This window comes from Acromyrmex echinatior, chromosome 11 (assembly GCF_024713525.1).
Source record: "Acromyrmex echinatior isolate Ae372 chromosome 11, ASM2471352v2, whole genome shotgun sequence".
NCBI classification, from domain to species: domain Eukaryota; kingdom Metazoa; phylum Arthropoda; class Insecta; order Hymenoptera; family Formicidae; genus Acromyrmex; species Acromyrmex echinatior.
This window is the reverse complement of record NC_141862.1, coordinates 9,770,852-9,791,398: the sequence shown is the minus strand read 5'-3', so window position 1 is coordinate 9,791,398 and position 20,547 is coordinate 9,770,852. Positions and strand designations below refer to the sequence as shown.

Here is a 20,547-nt window from a genome sequence, read left to right as displayed (position 1 = left end):
AACAGTCAATTATTCTACATTCTACACAATTCCGCGCTAAGTCCGTTCACGTTACTTGCACTTTTTGCACTCAGCATCTTTGCTTTCTTTTTCTTTAATGCTTGAATATATATTTATCTCGTTTTAAGTGCAAAAGTTTTGAAGATTTCAAGTAATGCGAACAAACCTACTGTTCTATCTTGGGAACTACCACAAATATTGAATACGCCGAAAATCTTTCGATAATACGCATTTTATACTGTTTTTAGACTTAATAACTTTAAAAATGACGTCGTTTAAGAAGATAAATACCAAAGTGTTTGCCCGAACAGGACCGGAATTAACTGAAGACAATATATATTGGAAAAAATATGCGGTATGTGTATGTAGGAATTGATATGGAAAAAACGTGATCTTAATACTACGCCCACGTGTGCGGTACATAACCTGATTAGATCCACCAATTGTTTTTACGTTTTATTTTTCTGTCACATTTTGTAATAATATAACAAAAAAGAAAACAATTTCATTATTATGATACACATAAATTTTTTTTCGATAGTATTAATCCAAGTTAAAAGCTGATCGATTTACTTATGAAATGTTGCTTGTAATATTTTAAATGTATATAAAGAAAAAACTAAAAAAATATATGTTCTACTTCATACAGAAAGCATTTTCTCATTTGTCTTAAAAAAAATCTTTTTTTTTGTTTGAATGTCATATAAACATTCTGATTCATACAAAAAAATTTTCCAATTTGTTAGGATAATCTTTTCTTTAAAATTTCTTTGTTAGAATGATGTTATCGGAAATATTATTGTCTGCCTTTGTTTAATGGTTTGATGAGAATATAGCATACACCAATAAATAAGACTGTAAAATAAGCAGTCTGCTTCACAAAGTAATATAAAGTCTGTATTTATAATATAAATATAATTATAAACTATTAATTTATATTAAAACTTTTCTATATTTTTCATTTGATTTATACTTTCATTTGCCTATAATAAATTTGATATCTTTAAAACATCTCTCTATCTATTTTTAATTCTTAGTACACATGATTAGATCATTCGTGCATATTTCTCAGCATATTTCTTTTCTTCAAAAAACTAGGACCATCAAGTAATTAGTTATAATATTTAGATATAATTTTTTTAAATATATAACTTTAGAAATATTTTCTAAAGATGTTAAAGTATGTGTAAAAAGTATTTAATAATTTTTGTATATTTATTAAAGTGGTGAAAATTAATCTGGAACATGAATGACTCTCTGAGTAAAAGATCAGAAAATCATCTAAGGGTTAATTTTTGTGTATTAAGAGTTAATTTTTGTAGTCTATGCATTTATTAAAATTATATTTATAGAGAATGATGAGTTATTTGTGGTAATTATGTATGTTTATAGCCTCCAGTTTTAATAAAAGAATTTGGTCCGATAGACTACATTGACTTCTCGCCAGTAGAGCCACATTATTTCGCAACAACCTGCTCAGTACGAGTACAACTGTATAATCCTATCACAAAGTTAGCTACAAAAACTTACAGCAAGTTCAAAGAAGCTGCATATGGAGGTTGCTTTCGTAGAGATGGCAAGCTGTTGTGTGTGGGTGGAGAAGAAGCAGTGATTAAACTCTTTAATATCAGTTCAAATAGCGTGTTGCGAATCTTTTCTGGACACAAAGCTGCAGTGCACAGAGTTTTCTTCACAACAGATGATGTTCACATTGCCTCATTTTCAGACGATAAGACTGTAGCTTTGTGGGACATACCTAGTGAAAAACAATTGACAAGCTTCAATGAACATACAGATTATGTCAGAGCCGGCGCAGTGAGTCCTGTATCCTCTGATGTGTTACTATCCGGCGGATATGACAAAATTGTGAATATGTATGATGCTAGAACGAATAAGAAAGTATTTAGTGTTAATCATAACGCACCAGTAGAAAGTTTACTCTTCTTGCCGACTGGAGGAATATTTCTGTCAGCAGGTATAATATTTATGATAGTTTGATTGATATATTTTATGTATCTATATAATTTTAAAAAATTTTACTGTGCAATTAAAATGAGTATACATATTATGTAATACAATATATAAATTCATATGAAAATTATAAGCATCTAAGATTTTGTTTTGACCGTTAGATATTAAATTGTTACTATGTTCACATTGTACGGTCTTAATAAATCATTTATTATTGTTTAAAAAATTTTATAAATTTTTAAATAAATATGTATATAATATGTATAATAATATGTATAATAATTATACATATTATATATACATTATATACAATTTCATACAATTGAGGGTTTATATATAAAATTGTTTATTATTTATTTATCTGTAATTTCAAGGTGGGACAGATATTAAAGTATGGGATGCTCTCGCGGGTGGCAAATTGCTCGCGAAAATTACACAACATCATAAAACTATTACTTGTCTGAAAATTGCTTCTAATGGTCATAGAATACTGTCTGGTTCGTTGGACAGGCATGTTAAGATTTACGATGCTGGAACATATAAAACTCTTCATGCTTTGGATTATCCTAATGCGGTTCTCAGCATAGGAATTAGTGTAAGCAGAACAAATTGTCTTTGCCATTACCGCGTTAAATCTGCTGTCACATCTATTTAACCTTTAAACTTATTTAACCTGGGAAGTCGTCTGGAATATTTTTATGTCCTTCCGTTTTTAATACTTTTTACTTTCTTCTTAGTAACTGTTTTTTTTTAACAAATCTTTAAATATACAATTTCATCAAAACAATAAGAAAATTTTAATTAATATCTTTATTTTTCAAAAATTCTGTCATAATAAGCTACTTAACGAGTTTAATCTGTTTGCAATATTTGTTTTGTTTCTATTTACTTTTTTTTTTTAGAAAATTGAGTAAATCTATATATAATCCATAATGTTCTCAAAGACTAAATTGGAAAATATTCAATAATATATATTATGATAACAGTGATTTTTAATTAGAATGTAAAAATATCCCAAGATTGTAAAAAAATGACTACTCTCGGGTTAATAAATTTGATCTAATATTATAAAATTGAATTATTTATAAAAATTGACACGATTAAATGCATTAATATTAAATTGCAGGTAGACGATGAAACCGTCGTAGCTGGTATGGTAGATGGTATGATTTCTGTTAGAAGACGCGAGGAAGACGTGAAAGATGTAATAAAACCGAAACGGAAGAAGGTGTCATATAGGCATGCAGGAGAAAATCTGCATGTGCGAAGTATTGACGTAGTCGTGCACCAAGAAGTGAAAGAGATAATGAGCAAGCATGATGCCTGTTTGCGAAAGTTTCAATATAGTAAAGCGCTCGATTGTGTTATGATGAATTATGTGGTTAATAAAACGCCACATGTCACTGTAGCGCTTACACAGGAACTTATTAGGCGCGAAGGTTTAAGGCGAGCATTGGCCGGTAGAGACGGCAAGTCACTAGTTAACATTATTAAATTCTTGAACAAGTATATTGGCAGTATACGTTTTGGAAGAGTATTATCGCACGTAGCAAACGTGTTGTTAGGTAAGTGTTAAATATTTCCATTTAGATTTCTTTTCACATGTTTCTTAATAAAATTTATTCTTTGTTTAATAGACGTTTACGAAGATCATTTGGACGAATTGTCGGAGGAAACACGAAAAACGTTTGCTATACTGTCGCAAAAATTGCAAGAGGAAGAACAGTTAATTTTAGCTTTAACCCAATTGCAAGGTTCAATGCAAATGATATTGTCTGGTGCTGAAACGTCTTCTTTACCTGCTATAAAAGAAATTCAAAGCTTGGAACCATCAAACGCCGCTCAAACAGAACGTGATATTATTTTGAATATAGCTTAAAATAATTTATAAAATATTCAATTGTAAAATAATTTTTGTAAAATAGTTTTTTTGTACATAATTTTACATTACATTAGCATTAAATTTCTCGAAATATAAATGAAGCAACAATTTAAATACTTTCCTCTTAATGAATAAGTGAAGAGTAACAAATTTAAAATTTTGCAAAAATTAATTTATAGTGAAAAAGTTTGTATTTGTTTGGTGTATACAAGTCACAAGCTTAAGTGAAAATATTTTAGCAAATTGTTTTTTATTTTTTTAAATAAACTTAAATTGACAAAAAGTCATTTGCTTATTTCAAGAAGTCTCCTTATTGAGACATTTTTGCCAAGCAGCAGAAGATGGTCTTTCAGGCACTATCCACCCAATTGGAATCGTTGTTGTATCATTTTCTGAACTGATGAACTTATCCCAGGCTTTACTGAAATGCACAAAGGAAACATTTTCTCGATTGAAAAAAATTGATACAATATCATTTGAAATTAATTACGTCTCGATATTAAATACATACCGAATCATGACAAAACTATCTATATTTTTATAAGATTGTTCAGCAGCCAATATATTTGTTCCAAATAGCACATTTTCCCAATCATCGAATAAATTTTTCGTTTGTTTTTCGATCCTTTTTTCGTTATCTGTTTTTAGCATTAATTTCAATTCCTGTTCTTCTATTGCATACTCGCGATCCAAAGTAGTCCACTGTTCTATTAATTTAGCTGTAATATACATTCATAATTAAAAATATAATAATTATAATTTGTATAAGAAAAGAAACAAAAAATCCTAGCCTGTATTAAATACTCTATTATTAATCGTGTTTTATATTTATTTTATTATTATTAGAATTCCTTATTATATTAATTGTATTTATTGATACGTCTATTTTTATTTCGCATTTTAAGAAGCTTATTATTTTTATTATTGAAAATAATATGTAGCAAAATAAAATACACTACCGATGGTATTATTGAAGGCTTTCTCAGCTGCTAAGGACAATTTCTCGCCTCTCGCTCGAGCAATATTCGCTTTGATCTCTCGTAAATTCTGTAGTTCTTGTAAAATCCCTAGATACTTTCGTGCATCGTTTCTCTTGCTTCGAACATCGGATAAAACCATATCCGCATCTTTACGCAAGTTCTCCTCTTGTTTCTCTCGCTTAATTACCGCCTGCTCTTTTCGGATCCACGCATCAACTTCTGCATGTAACCTTGCTCTTCTTTCTTCCTTCAGTAATTTCTCCTTTTTCCATTCTTCCCTTCTGAATCGTTCTCTCATACGTTTCTTCTTACGTTTCTCTAAATTGTTCTTAACTTTATTTAAAAAGTTTGCATCTTTTATAGTTTTTAAGATTTCGCAGATTTCATGTTTTGCAGCATTACAGGCACTGACCTTCTCCTGCCATTCCTCTTCCGATAAATTAAAGTTGTTCTTAAGTTCTGCGCAAACAGCCTCAAGTTGTTTATTCAATCTAGCTACGGACATCAATGCACTCTTAGTGTCCGCGATCTTAAACGGATCTTTCTGTTTACATTTGGCAGGAATTGCTGAACCTGTCTCTTTGAGGAACTGTTCAATGACCTTTTCATCTTCTTGTCTTGTTCTTATTCTATCGATTGACGTCGCATTATTAATAGTACTGTTATCACATGTTACATGGCTTGGATAAACATTATAACATATATTCCCACCATAATTTACATTGTATGGAAATTGTTGCTGATTTATCGGATAGTACATGTTTAAATGCATATTTTGATAAGTTTGTCCAGTACCTTGTTGGAAAGATTGACCACTGTACATGTTTATTTTAATATGTGTGCATTCAAGTGAGAATAATGACAAAAAAAAACTTAAACTACAATAGTTAGGCTATAAGTTTTAAATGTAAAATTAATCAATTTTAAAAGATTAGTAAAGGAAAGAAATAAAAATGTTGAAAAATATTTGAAAATAATTTAACGAAAGTCATTAAAGAGCACTTTTTTTAACACATCTGCAAAATATCCCCTTCTTTTGGCAACTGTTCTTCTGCTTCCTGTAATACTTTTTCAGCCTCAATGTAATCTTCGACTTCCTTTAAATCTTGCTCAGTTTCTAAAATCTTCTTGAGTTCTTCAAATGCTTTAACAAGACGCCTCTGACAGTCTGGTACCATCATAAGGGATTCTTGAAGCACCTCCTCTTGCTTCTTTATGTCGTAGCCATCTTTATCTATAACAACACATGTATACTATTAATGAAATTGTTTAATATTAATTTATCAATGATATCACTTCAAAGATTACAAAATTAAAGAGAAAAAAAAGCATCTCGTGAATACAATTTATTTAAATATTAAAAGTTATGATCCTATGAAACAATTGTATCATTAAAAATATTTATAAATCTTTAATAAAGATATTTAACACTAGAAATTGAATATTATATATCAGACGAATCTACGCAGTAAATATTTCTGAATATTACGTGGCTATGAAACAAGTTTCGATATCACGAGATAAAAAATTGCATCTTTTCTCCCCTCATAGCTAAAAACGATCCTCACCCTGCTCTTTCAACTTTTGTATCCTCTCGCGCTGCTGCGCTGCCTCCTTTTCGTATGTGACCTTTTCTTTCGCGAGACGTTTCACTACTCCTGTCTTAATCTTGAGCGTTCTTATACGCGGGTCAGACATTATTTGTATGTCGCGAACAAACGTTTCGCCTTTTCGGGACGTCAAGGATGGGAGAAGCTGGAACTGTGAATGTGCGTCGAGAAATTGAGAGTCCCTTCGCTTTTTCTTTTTTTTTGCCTTATTAGGCAAAGATGAGTCGGTAGAAACGGAATTGTGGCCAACACCTTGACACGATGAGGTTATGACTCACAGAGTCGCAATTACGCGCTCACTTCACTTCGTACCGTCTTCGATTGTCTCAGTCACGTGACATCGTCGAGATCTCGATTTCGATGTTATGTCCGATATCGATATTTTGCCGCGGTTTGTTTCAGTTTTCAGTCAGTCTCGCAAGTAGTTTTTTATTATTACAGTTGCTTTCCATTTCCACACAATAAGTGATATTGGGACTGTATTCCAAATTATTAGTATTACTGCCAGCGCTGAAAATCTACTTTAATTTACGTTACGTGCACTATAAATTTTCAGTACTGGCAAAAGTTAAGAACAAGTTTAAGAACATAGTCTGAGTCTAAAGTTATGTGAAAATATTTTATATTCAGAAAATGACGTTAGCTTACTTTGGTGACCAAGGCTGCGTTCTAAAATTTACTTCCAATACTGAAAATCTATAGTGCACGTGACGTAAACTATAAATTTTTAGTACTGACAGTAAATTTGGGAATACAACTTTTAAGTTATCGGGTAACAACACAAGTTTATAACCTTACTTTTTTTTAATGTTAGTTAACACGCAATGTTTAAAAGATATCTTTGGCCGTGTTCCATTGATTACTAGCGCTGAAGATCTTTAGTTTACATTACATGCGCTGTATTTTTCAGCACTGATAGTAAATTTGGAACACGGCCTTTATGATATCTTATTTTAGACATCTTTATAGACATGCATGTTCTAAAAGACGTTTTTATGATGTTTCTATGAGGTTTTTTTAGATTTCTACTGATTCCACCAGTGTAAGATTAATTTTAATCTCTGTTTAATTTACTGTTTTTATCTTTTTCTAATACTAAGAAATAGAAATAGGATAAAGAGGAGTAAATTGAATCGAGATTAAAGTTAATTTTGTATCGGTGGAATTATCAGGTCTTATAACATATTTTGTTTACTAGAAAGATTCGATCTCTCGTTTCTGCAGATTGTAAAAAGTTGAATCTCACTTGTAAGAATAAAAAAAGAACGTGCATTCAACTGAAATATGATGTCATAAATAAGACTAATAATAAGTTTCGGTGTAAATGGAATAAGCAACTTACATTACGTATGTTACGCTGCAGGAAGCTCGCTAGCGCTAGTTTTATCGCGATCTATAAAACGAAAAACGCAAAAGAGCCTTCGCTTTATCGCGCAACGAACGCCGGGATATGACGCGATTATCGTTATCCAAGGATTTAATAAGACTCGAGCGAGCTTTACCTTTCACGTTATTATCGGGTCGCGGCATTATTGCGCGTCCAATGAGAACATATCAGACGTTTACGGTAATCAACGACACGATAATTTTCCGGAAAGCGATAAAGAGAAAACAATACCTAGTTTATGCAGGAAGTTTATACTTAAGTTTATAGGGGTGTGTTATCATATTTCAATTGTTTATCAAGTCTTCAAAGTCGACGTTTTATGACACTCTATGTCCAATCTAAAATTCAGATGTATATTCTTGTTTCGATGAATATTTCCAAATGTTTCTCAAAATTATTTTGAAATCAAAGGAAAATTTTAAGAGAAATTAAAATTTAAATATGGATATATAGATATATATGTAGTTGAATTAATTAATAAAACTTTTAGAGATAAAAATGTAGGCTATTTATCATTATATATGAAAGTACTTAAGTATACAATGTGTGCATTTTAATAGCGCATATTAATTAATTATAAATTATATATTACATATATATATATATATATATATATATATATATATATAATGATTATAAATAGATAAAAAAAACTTAGAAAATTATTCATAATCAAAGGTAGTGTTAATATAATGAGTAGTTAAGATAGATATACATAAATTTTTCTATTAAATCGACTTGCAGGAAAATTTGCGCGTCGCGCAAAATGGGATTCGATTTATTGCGCGGTAAACGCAGGTAAACGACGACTCGACGACGCGCGCGGGGCCGAGGCCGCGTGAAGTTGGCGAGCCTGGGCGGCGCGCCCGACCGGCCCGACTCGTGGCTGACTTCGCGCCGCGCGCAGCCGAGCGTGTCTGCTTGCCGCACTCCGGCTGCATCCGGCTGCTCCGATAGCGTTTCCGCAGAGTGAAGTGCCGCACCGCCGTATACGTCGCAACGGGACACGCCGTGCGGGGCGGCAGAGCAGAAGGAGGGAGCGATAGACGGACGGAGAGTGGAAGCGAGAAGGAAAGGACGCGAAGGGTGGTGTATCACACTGGCGCATCCGCCGTCGATTGATACGTCCACGAGGGAGATGTGATGCGGCTCATACGATGGTGGACAACGAGTTCCCGGCCGCCGAGAAGATCCTCCGTGACATCGAGAACACTGTCCGGAGAAATCCCACCATGTGAGTGCACGTTTTTCCTCATCTTTTTCCTCGCGAGTACCCGGAAGTCCGTTGCACCGCGCACGGGCGTGTTTTGCCGTCTCTAATCTCGTTCTCGTGACAGACAAAGATCAAAATCGGTAGAGTCGCGACGTCGACAACTCGACCGTCGTGAATCTCGTAAAAAGCTGCCACACCGCGTTCGTCCGTCATTTACACGAGTCGAGACGACCGATCGCACTTCCGCGCGTTTATGCGGTGTCGCGATTTTGAACTCAGCGCAAGTTACGATCGTGTTAACGATCTCTTCCGTCAGGTTCTCGTCGTTTCCGCTCAAGTATATTTTCTGCATCCTATTACGACGTTATTCTCTACCTTTTTCGAAGTCTAAATGCATTTACGTCGATTTTATTCTCGATATTAGAAACCATGAAGCGTGAGAACTGCTGAGCAGATGAAGTGGTCCTATATATACGCGTTATCGATTTAAAATCGCCGCGGAGTGACTTCGGTGGATCCTAACCTAAAATGGCTCTCCGAGAGAACCTCGTTTCGAAACCCGCACTGCAACGCCCGTAAACCGGCAAACAGAACTTATAGAAACACGCACACGCGATCCTAACCGCGCAGTTGCGAGGGCGGAGTCTTCGAAAGGATAGGCGGCTAGAGGACGAGGGGAGGGAAAAAAGCGTGCACCGGTGATCGTGGAGGTGAGTCGACCTCCTCGTGATTTTAACACGACGATCGATCTCGCGCGCGCCAACTTTCGCCCACGCCGCTCGCCGTCACGGCGACCGTGCCGCGATAATAGCCGCGAAGTTGACTGCGAGTCTATCGCGAGTCACGTGCTCCAAGCTCCAACTGTAATTGACCGCTGCTCTAGATCATAATCTATGAAATATTGAGAGAGCGCGCTCGATTTAACATTAACTCTTCAAGTATTGTCGAAAATTTCATTATCGGACTTGATAAATTTCCGTAAAGATTTATGAAAAGTATAATAAATCTTCGTAAACATTTAAGGGAATTTCAATGCAATAATAAATGATAGATATTTTTCTTCTGTTTTTTTTTTAAATTCATATGAATTATTTGACCTTTTTTGCTCGCGTGATTTCTCATGTTTCGCGAAATTGCAATGTTAAGTTTATTCTACAATTGTATAGGCGTACATTGTTAGATTCGCAGAAGCAACGGTACTCGATCTCTTGAGTTAAATAAAATTTTATTTTTAACTTCTATGAATATCAAAAATAGATCCATTTCTGTTAGGTTAGTTTCAAAGTAAACAATGTCCATATTAATGTATGCACTTAATAAATAATAAACTAAACATTTAATACAAATTTAATACATTTTTGAGTTGAATTGTTTAACTCCATTGTTTTAAGTTAAATTAACAACATACTAGCAGCAGTGACGACCTGCAGAAATGATTAAAGATAATTAAAATTGGGTATAATTTGATTTTCTAAATTTAACAGTGTTTAACTTGTAAGTGATTGTAGTTGCAAGAATTGACCAATCACAGTCGAACATGAGAAGAACTGTGATATTCAACTGTGATTGGTTAATTTTTAACTACAGTTACAACTACGCTTATACAATTATAGAATGGACTTAATAATTAATCAACTATGAAACACGGACATAGGAAAATTACAGTTGGCATTCAGCTTTTTGAATAACTCCGAGGGCAATTAAAACCAATCTTCTTAATTCTGGGTTTAACACGAAACGTGTTTCATGTGAATATAGAGAGTAATGAACACAAGCATTACGTCCTATTTTACATTTATCCCATTTAATTTCAAAGTTTTGAATTCCCATGTTAATATGAATGTGAGCTTTCGAGTGCTGTATAAAAATAAAAGATCGTTAAAACAAGTTCCAATTATTTTCTCATCGAAAATGCTTGTTAATCTTGTTATCCCGGTTTTGAACGCGAGATTAAAATAAACTCGCGTTCGCGACTATGATTAAGTCAAAACAAAAAAAATTCACAAAAAATTTACGGGAAAACATAGAAGATATATGCGACGGAGACGAGAAGATGGTTATGCATTGTAAACAATTAATCAGCCATGTCCTGTTCGCAAAATAGCACCATCCGGAGAGTATCGAGTGCTAATAATCGCGATTTGTTTCCTTAATTCCACTTGCATAATGTACTTGGTTTTAATTATTCGTTCATTTTTAGGGATTTCGATTTTTTGTGCCGGTTAAATCGCGACGAAGAAAAAAAATTCAACAACTGTGTCTTTATTTGCGGATTTACTCTCCTTTGACTATCGAAACTTTGATGTATGTATGATTATAAAATTTTCTCGTGTAATTGTACTATCTTACATAACAGGCTTTATGTAATTTTCACAAAATCGAATATAGAGTCAAATATAATAAAAAATTAACTATCGGGAAACTATTTTACAAGCTTGCATATAAAAAGTAGAATATAGTCTTTTATTTAAGTTTTTTCTACAATAAATTAAAAAAAAATCTCGTCGAAATCTAAAAAAAATCCTTCGTGGAAATTTCGAAAAAGGATTGTTATAAATGTTCCTTTGTAAAATATATTTAATACTTCATGTTGATAACTAGAAGTTAAAATGTATTGTTTAAATTGTTAAACTAAAAAATAGAGAACTTTGAATGGATGTAAGGAGACTCGTAATTTTACATGAGATTATAAACTTGCCGGTGCAAGCTAAATTCTTCATTTTTACAAACATCAGCATTACGACGAAGTTGTCTTATCTAGCTGCATTATCCATGACGCATTGCGGATTTTTTAATCATACATGTTAATAAATCATAGCCGAATATGGAAATAATTTTCTACACATTTGATAAAACGAAAATTGCTTAGATAACGCATTATCTTAATTTTTATTTATTACTGAAAACATTGATAATTATTTTTTTTTCTTTTCTTGCCTTATATTCACTATACACTGTTGAGAATAATTATACATATTTTTTCTTTCTCTTTTTTTAATAATATTACTTATTTATAATATAATACATGATATTTATATTACTCGAAATGATTACTTTGGGAAATGATTAAATGGGTACTTTGTCACTAGATATATGACCATCAACACACATCTAGTGACAAAAAACCGCGGATACTTTTTAGATGACCCAATATATAGACTTTTATTATGACTAATTTTAAGTATTACATATACTAGGCTAAGAAATAATTAATAATAAGAAATATTAATTTTTTATCTCTCTCTCTCTCTCTCTCTCTCTCTCTCTCTCTCTTTCTCTAAAAATTTGTAATACAATTACTAACGCTGGATCTGTAAGTTTAATTTGTATTAATTAAAAAGCACTAATTAATTTGAAGCAATCAAAAAGACATATCTCGTATAAAAAAAGAATAAATACATATATTTTAATAAGAATAATCCAAATTTGCAGATGTAAAAAAAATTGAATTTTTTGATATTTTTGTCAAAGAGATTTATAATTAAGGTCTATCCAACGGATCCATTAAATCAACTCTGGAGAGTAAATGTAAGCAACTCGGAAATGTATAGAATATATACTCGGAATAATACACTGTTAAATGTCAAAGGAGCAATGATAGACTCTAATCCCTTGAGTTAAATAACATTTTTGTTATTTTTGACTTTCATATATGTCAAAATGTAAATTAGTCCATTTCTGGATTGAATTGCTTAGTTTTAAAATAAACAGCATTTATATTAACGTATGCGATTAGTAAGTAATAAATTAAATTTAAGTCAAATGAATTACATTTCTTGAATTAAATTGTTTAACTCTATTGTTTCAGTTAAATTAACGACATATTAAGTAGGAGCAGCGATGATCCACAGAAATGATTAAAAATAACTCAGATTGGATATAATTTGATAAATTTAACAGTATATAACTATCTCCGTACTTTTCTTAATTTAAGAGTCTTACCAAAAAGAATTTACGGACGTTTCTTTTTTTCATATTTTTTTTTACACAAAGCGAAGCGACAGTTTACATAGTCGCGACTTCTCTGTATCCCTAGAAGGAGCTTCGTGATCCTGCCTATGGAGGACAGCGAGAACCGATCGCCGGTGTTTCACCAGGAGGACAGCTTGGGCCTGGCGTCGTGGTGCGTTCAACCTCTCTACGTGTACACTTATCGCCGGCTGCTGGAGTATCGGCGAACACGTCATCAGCGGCGCGAGGAACCCAGCACCGTGGCGAGATGGCTGCTGGGCGCCCTTCTGTTCAATCCGAGCGTGACCATGTTCTGGAATATGCGGCGAGAACTGGTGCGCGCTGGCAGGTTGGACCCACGCGACGAGCTGTCCTTCACGCGGCCGGTGCTCTATCACACACCAAAGTGCTTCGAGGCCTTCTCGTATCGAAGCTGGTTGATGCCGTTTGTCCTGGACGCCGAGCGAACCGACGTCGCCGAAGCACTCGCGAACGACGAGCTCGAGCTCGTGCAGACCTGCGCCGATCGCTACGCGAACAACTACCACGCTTGGAGCTATCGACGCCACTTGGTCACCCTGTTCGAGTCTCGCGGTTTACGGCATTTCAGCTTCGATAGCGAATGGATGAGCACGCTCATTTGGTGCCGGCAGCATGTGTCCGATCATAGCGCGTACTCCTATCGACAGTTCCTGCTGCGAAAGTACATCCTGGCAGTGATCTCCTCGGGCAGGGAGACGCACGACAACTCCGGTTATCGCTCCATCAGGTACGATGGTCCATTCCTCTACATGGGTCGTCACGACCTCGACGACGACGAACGGACGTTGCTGGAACGTATTCGCGAGGTCGCGCGTCTGGAGCGTGATCACGGTTACTTGACCACCGACGTTCGCAAACTTAGGTGTTACCTAACGGCGTTGTCATACTGGACGGAAGAGTGCTTGTATAATGAGCAATACATCACTTTGCACGACAATCACGAGACGTTGTGGTGTCACCGTAGATTTCTGGCGTATTTGATCGCTGTTCTCACCGCCGCGTACGCGAGGCACGCCTGTTATCGCGAAGACGATTTCTGGGACGCTCGGTGTCACGACGAGCCGTCACTAGCATCGCTCCTTCGCGACAGACGTTTCACTACCGATGACGACCTGTTAATGGCGGCTCACGTGATGCTCATCAAGTCCTTTTGCTCGGTTAGTGTCGGTATCATTGAGATGGCGGTCAAGCGCCCGCAGGAAAAAATGTTCATCGAGAGATTTTGCAAGTATCTTGAGAGAATAGGTTTGCGATGATCAGGATTAGCGTGTGAGATTTTGAACTTGACGAAGGCGCGATGAGAAAAATCGTAGGATTTTTCTTGTCATCAGGGTGTGTAAAAGTAATAAGCATGCAGGCGATCGCGCATTAATGCTCGCGCAATAATTTTGTTGCAACACAATTTCTCTCTTTTTTGTGATTTCGTATCGTCTAAGTCGTACGTTAAGACGCATTCGATATGTACGATGTTATTCAATAGCGTTTATTTAAAGCAGTCGCAATAGTTTGTTTTTTTAAGATTTTTGGTATTCTTGAAATATTTTTAAGACGTTTAATTGTGTGCTTTCCATCCAATATACGGAGTGAGTCATAAGTATGTTTTAAAATTTTGTGAGCGTGTTTCTGAATTAAAAAAAGGAACAAATGTTTGTTTAAACATTGAATCGCAAATCCAATGTTGTCGAAGTAATGGACACAAATATAGTAGTATTAAATAATGACTTTATTTAAAAGTTTCAAGTGGGAATTTTTTGTTTACAAGAAATGCTCGAAGTATCCATCATTTTCCATACATGTCTAACCAAGAATCTGATCTGATACTCAGTCATTATTTTAAATCTTATGTCCATTATTTTGATAATGAAGCATTTACGATAAATTTATAGGAACATTTGTTTTTCCTTCTTATCCAGGAACATCCATAAAACTTAAAACATACTTATGATTCACCCTGTATATATTTTCTAATTTTTTATTTTATTTATATATTTATGAGAATATCTTTTTCATATTTCGAAAAATATAAAATCCTTCCAAGGGTTGATATTTAATTTTTATTTTTTAACCACCTGGTTTTTCTTGGCGAAGGAAAGTTTTTCTTTTATAGGAGAAATATTTTAAAAACCTGTAAAGAGAATACATTTTAGGAAAGGAAGTTTTTTATAACTTTGAAATTCCAGTTTGGTGCTCAAAGAATTATTCTCTTCGATTCGTGAGGAAATTCTTTCGCGTTAGTTAGAACACGATTGCGATAAGCAGGATTCAATGTAGATAGACAAAATTGAATTGTTATCGATACTTAATTCCCACATTATTCGCTCGCGACTTCGTAGTGACTTCGATGAGTCATCGAGTACACCAGTGATACGTAAAAGTGAAATATAATATAATAACGAAATGTAGGATATATGTGAGAAATGAGGAGGTGGATTCGTCTCGCCGTGAGGGATCTCCGTCAAGGACGGAGTACGAAAGTTTTGTGAGAACAATTATGTATAAAATATTGAACGAAGAAAGAAAAATGAAGATGCTAGTTTTCTAAGATTGTGTTCTTTTTATCGCGTCCCGTAATGACGGATGTCCATTTCTCTATCCATATTTTTCAGGGTCGCAGTTGAGATCTTTGTGAGTCCTAAAGTAAAAGAATCCCGCACTGATTATATGGAAAATTAATTTCTGGTGAAATGAGTCAGTTTTCGCGTATAGGCAGGTATTTATCAGTTCTTATATTTAAGACAGTCTTAAGTTTTGAGCTATCATAAGCCAATCACAGAATCGTATTAGCGTTTTAAGGCATTACTTAAGACAGTCTTAAAATAAGATTGGATTATGAATATCGGCCATAATGTAGCCTATAATGTAATGAATAAAAATGTTATAAATCTAAGGTTTAACAATAATAGTTTTTGAATTAGATGTATCAAAGGTGTAAAACTTGTGTTCATAGAGTATCATTAGTACATAGCTCAAAAATTATCTATTACAATTATCTCCTCTACGACTCCTTTTGTTTACCACATTATAAACTACATTATATGAAAAATCATTTCATTCTCACTCAATTTTCTATACAATTAGTGCAAGATCCTTTATAGCAAATTTCTGATGCTCAGTAATAAAATCAACTCCTCTTCCTGCTATCCTGTTCGCATAGATCTAAAAAAATTGTTCTTCTTTACTGTCTTATTAGTTTAGGTTCACAACTTAATTTAAGAGGCCCTAAGCCATAAAGCCATAAGAAATTAATCATTCACAATCGATTATTTTTCTCATACTCAACTGTGATTGATCAATTTTTTTAAGGCTTTACGACTTACAGCTTCTTAAAGTAAAATTGTGGACCTTATCCCTTGAAAATACAGTCAAAAGACTGTCTCGGAAACACCTCGATTGATTTATGTCGGAAATGCTGTGTGATGTCGCTGCCACGATTACTATGTCACTAACGGCTGTCAGCTGCGTTCGGCTTTTTGGCACGACGCGATAACTGAAATAAACGAACTTTTATTTAACGCATGGCTCGCTCCTCAGTCACACTCGGGCGTTCGCTGTACTCGCACAATTTGGACTCGTGCGAATCGCTTTCGTTCCGTGAAGAATTAAATTATTCTTGACTCTCTGGCTGCAGATCCGACACTTCCAAGTAAAATTTAAAATTTCGCAAATAAAGTTTTAAATAAATAATTAATTGATGTTTTCCTTGTTATCAATTTATCATTATATTGTTTATTTATATTGATTAATTTAAATAATGCAGCAAATAATTTAAATAATATGCTATAAATATGTGTTTCTATACTTTATTTGTCGGGAATTTTGAAAGATCAGTTTTATTTGGCTGCAACCAAAGGATTGAAGTTTCATATGAGCTTGACATAGTTCGGGCCTTGTATAAACAAATTCCGAGTTGGCATTGAAATCCTTTCTTTTTTGAGACAGAGATGCAAATTTATAATTCGCACATTTAGCGTTCTTTTGCGTTATACGTTTTTGCGACACGTGAGGAAAAAATAATTTTCCGTGCACATTTCACGCGTTTAATTAATTCTGTTACCATATCGCGAAGTATCGGCATTTCGTTCACTATATACATATCGCAATAGAAATAAATAAATCATTGAGCTTTAACTCAGTCTCTCAGTTGCGTCCGAATGTTTATTACGTGCAGCCAATCATAAGCTTATCAATAGTGTGCTTATCACCGACAACGTTTTAAGCTTTCAACGGATAAAACGTTCATTGAACAAAATATTCCATTAGATTTTGCCGCTCACTAATGGTACCGAATATTCGCGACTCTTGACGTCATAAAAAAAATGACCAGATCTACGAGATTACACAAATTCATAGAAGCTGACACGTCGACACGTAAACTCGCGAATCATAAGCAAGCAGCGGTCGGCTCTTCGGTATATACGAGAAATGATACTTCTGGCAGTATGACATCGGCCATCGTGATCCACAGCTTCGCGCGAGATGCTGTCGGAGCGACTTTCGTCAGATCTCGTGATTGATCTCGTTTTACAATAGCTAAAGGTGTATTTAAACGAACCGATTCTCGATTGCAAACATCGCAATTTTAACTCTGACGAAATATTCTTGCTTCAAGTCGATAATTGCGAGAAACTTGCATCTGCAAATGATCAGTATATTGAAGAATACAATCGAAAAGTGTGTTAATAACAATAAAATCAAGAATCATTTTTAAAACAGCTATAGAGAAATATATTTGAGAAATATATTTCGATACTTTGTATGTAAAATATTTACAAATTAGCTTAATTATTAAATTTTTTTTTTAAATCATTTATATCATGTAAGATAATTTTACTTAATATGGTTAAACATTGCGATTTTTGCTGAGTCCAATATTAAAAACTAATCGAAATTTAAAATAGGAAATATTTATGAATATTAAAAACATGAGACATATTTTCAATACATGAGTATATACAGTAAAGATTTAATCATTCATGTAACTATTTACAAATAGCAAGTAAGCCATTGAATATTAGACTATATTGGTTGTAGTTACCTTATCTCTCCAAGTGTTAATTAAAATTTAAATTTCTGAACGCCGTTGAATTTACGTGAAAAGTATTTTGCATAAATTCGATAATAAAATTAAACGTTATAACTTTTAAAAGATGCCATAAAGACGTAGAATATTATCTTTTATATGTCTTGGACTTCTCTGTTTCTCTTTGAAAGAAGAGATTGTCAGTTTGATAAAATTGCATAAGTTCTAAACTCTAATTCACTTTATATAATAATGAAATACTAACATATTACAATAAAAAAATAACATATTAGTTATCATACTTGAATGCTGATAATATTAACACAATTGCGAAACTTTAACAACGGAAATATAGATATATTAGTTGTAATATAAATAAATATAAATAATTCAGATATAATATTTGCCAGAATCTCGTCACGCCGATCATTCATTGTTCACTTCATCTGTTCTAATATTTTCTATTCTCATAACTCATTCGGCGGCGTTATCAAATTGTTTTTCCGAATGATTCAGAATTCGGGCAAAGACCTCGTAAGTCTAGGAAAGGAGACAGTTTCCTTGTGTGGGAAACGAATAGGGAAAAAATAATAGGAAAAAACGAGGTTCTTGCGATACGGATAATTCCGTGAGGGACTCGAGAATGAACACTAAACAGTGCGGTCGACGATGCTGACGAGTGGTGACTATCAGTACTGATCAGTAGCATCAATGTCTGAAATACTCGTGATTATAAATTACCCAAGTATACGTTATAAAACTTAAGTTCATGATTGACGGATCATCAAAAACACACTGTCGAAAGCGGCTGCACGTGACTGTTTCCTATCACTATTATTGGTCGATCCGGACGATAGGCGACGAGCCGGTCGATAAGCATCCTCGCGAATTCCTCGCCTGCCTCAAGAATAGACCATTGTCAACTCAGTTTGACCGAGTTTTGTCGTCGCGCTATTATACGGCTATTATCTTTTCTTTCTTTCTCTTTTTTTGTTTTTTTTTTAACGAATTTGACGAACGAGTGAAATGTTGGACTCTGAAGTGGAAGCTGTGGTCGTCAATCTGCGACGAGGTTCAGACAGTTGCAGGATACCGTCGACTTCTTCTATTGAAGGTAAGCTAGATAGTTAAATAGGATTTGCCAAAAAGATCAACGAAAGTTTGCCAATGATTTTTGTAATCGACATGAAAGGTATTCTAATTATTATCATATTTATCGCATTCATGTTAACCTAATTTTTTTCTTTGTATATTATATAAAGTAAGTAAAAAATATTGAACCACTAAATATCTTAAAAACAAGATATTTCAAAATAAAATGTTTTATATGAAAGTTGTAGAGTTTCATCAAATGGCAATATTCATTTGATCTTGAGTATAGATTTAATAGAATTCTCAAAGTTTTGATTTTAAAATTTTGAATTGGAATTTATCCACTTTTTAAATTAGAACTTTCACTTTTTTATTTAATATTCTTGATATTGAAATCTTTTAAAAACTACAATAAAATTTCTTTTGATTAAATACTTTTTAGAGATATAGATTGATATTTTAGTATCATCAATTTTTTCTCAAGTGTCTTGTTTTTAAGATATTTAACTCCGATACTTGTTGCTTGCCCTATAGATAAAGTCCATGATTTCTTTCAACATGATTTTAAAAGAAAAAAATTGTCTTATATATATTTTTAAGGCACTATGATTTTTCAAAGTTAATTAGGTCTCGCATTATAGTATCATTATTTTCCGTCTCTTCCTCAATTATAACAAACATTGAGTAATTATTTTCGATGTTAAATATAGATCCGATTATTGAAAGTGATCTGATATTTAATACGAGTTGAGAAATATCAAACTTGATATCGTGTATGCTAGTTATGAAACACGAAATATTCTCTTACTCGTAACATGCGATACAATGTTGCATGCTTGCACATCGCGATCGATAGGTTCCGGTACCAAAGAGCTTGTATATTTGTCTTTGCTATATTAAGCGTCCCATTCCAAAATAATTATTGGATTCCATTAGAATGATACATAGATGAGCTTTTATAATAATTAAATTTTGACATAAAATTAATATAAGAATTAATATTCTAAAATTATTTCTGTTTGGTTATACATTTTTTAAATAATTTAGGAATATATTTTTCTTTATAATTATTATTATTTCTTGTAACTTAAAAACACATTTTTTATGATACGTTATATTGAAATTAATTTCTTAGAGATATTTGCACATTTTAATAAGAAAAAACTGTAAGGAATTCATGTAGAAATATAAGCAGTTAATGCCTTAAAAAATGTCATCGCCCTTTACAATTCAATGAGAGAGGGGGGGGGGGGAGAGAGAGAGAGAGAGAATAATTCTTTATTATTTTCTCTTATTAACAATTTTTATTAATTTTGTTTATCACAAATTCTAACAGTTCAAGGAAAAAGGTCATCGAAACAACGTATCTTTATTTCAATCATAAATTCCTGGATTAAAT

The 20,547-nt window shown here is 33.4% G+C and overlaps 5 protein-coding genes across 10 annotated transcripts in view; 3 read left to right on the top strand and 2 right to left on the bottom strand.

Annotated features, from left to right (window-relative positions):
• Positions 1-220: 220 nt before the first annotated feature.
• LOC105148485 (U3 small nucleolar RNA-associated protein 15 homolog) lies at positions 221-4,136 on the top strand. The gene is made up of 5 exons (XM_011060254.2): positions 221-355; positions 1,393-1,975; positions 2,346-2,566; positions 3,098-3,536; positions 3,609-4,136. Exons 1-5 carry the CDS (start codon positions 266-268, stop codon positions 3,848-3,850), a joined length of 1,575 nt encoding a protein of 524 aa, XP_011058556.1. The 5' UTR covers positions 221-265; the 3' UTR covers positions 3,851-4,136.
• On the bottom strand, positions 4,087-5,656 carry LOC105148489 (uncharacterized). The gene is made up of 3 exons (XM_011060263.2): positions 4,813-5,656; positions 4,365-4,572; positions 4,087-4,274 (listed from the first exon to the last, which is right to left on the bottom strand). Exons 1-3 carry the CDS (start codon positions 5,654-5,656, stop codon positions 4,151-4,153), a joined length of 1,176 nt encoding a protein of 391 aa, XP_011058565.2. The 3' UTR covers positions 4,087-4,150.
• LOC105148488 (Tubulin binding cofactor A) lies at positions 5,630-9,508 on the bottom strand. Of its 3 annotated transcripts, none has more exons than XM_011060259.2 (4): positions 9,419-9,508; positions 7,786-7,836; positions 6,402-6,920; positions 5,630-6,067 (listed from the first exon to the last, which is right to left on the bottom strand). In XM_011060259.2, the coding sequence occupies exons 3-4, from the start codon at positions 6,529-6,531 to the stop codon at positions 5,841-5,843; spliced, it is 357 nt and encodes a 118-aa protein (XP_011058561.1). In that variant the 5' UTR covers positions 6,532-6,920; positions 7,786-7,836; positions 9,419-9,508; the 3' UTR covers positions 5,630-5,840. The 3 variants fall into 3 exon arrangements, with proteins under 3 accessions (XP_011058561.1, XP_087267216.1, XP_011058563.1); XM_087411090.1 differs by having other exon boundaries at positions 6,402-6,594; positions 9,419-9,485; XM_011060261.2 differs by lacking the exon at positions 9,419-9,508 and having other exon boundaries at positions 6,402-6,594; positions 7,786-7,898.
• On the top strand, positions 8,737-15,578 carry temp (protein prenyltransferase alpha subunit repeat-containing protein tempura). 2 transcript variants are annotated; one of them, XM_087411088.1, is made up of 3 exons: positions 8,978-9,064; positions 11,244-11,347; positions 13,080-15,578. In XM_087411088.1, the coding sequence occupies exon 3, from the start codon at positions 13,102-13,104 to the stop codon at positions 14,290-14,292; it is 1,191 nt and encodes a 396-aa protein (XP_087267214.1). In that variant the 5' UTR covers positions 8,978-9,064; positions 11,244-11,347; positions 13,080-13,101; the 3' UTR covers positions 14,293-15,578. The 2 variants fall into 2 exon arrangements, with proteins under 2 accessions (XP_011058558.1, XP_087267214.1); XM_011060256.2 differs by lacking the exon at positions 11,244-11,347 and having other exon boundaries at positions 8,737-9,064.
• A 3,475-nt stretch (positions 15,579-19,053) lies between these two features.
• The window catches only part of LOC105148491 (uncharacterized), a 72,924-nt gene continuing 71,430 nt past the window's right edge, over positions 19,054-20,547 (top strand). The window contains exon 1 of one of the 3 annotated variants that reach the window (XM_087411085.1): positions 19,054-19,170. In XM_087411085.1, the coding sequence (XP_087267211.1) occupies positions 19,083-19,170 (88 nt within the window). In that variant the 5' untranslated portion in view covers positions 19,054-19,082. The remainder of the gene's footprint in view (positions 19,171-20,547) is intronic. The other 2 variants (XM_011060266.2, XM_011060264.2) reach the window with 2 other exon arrangements.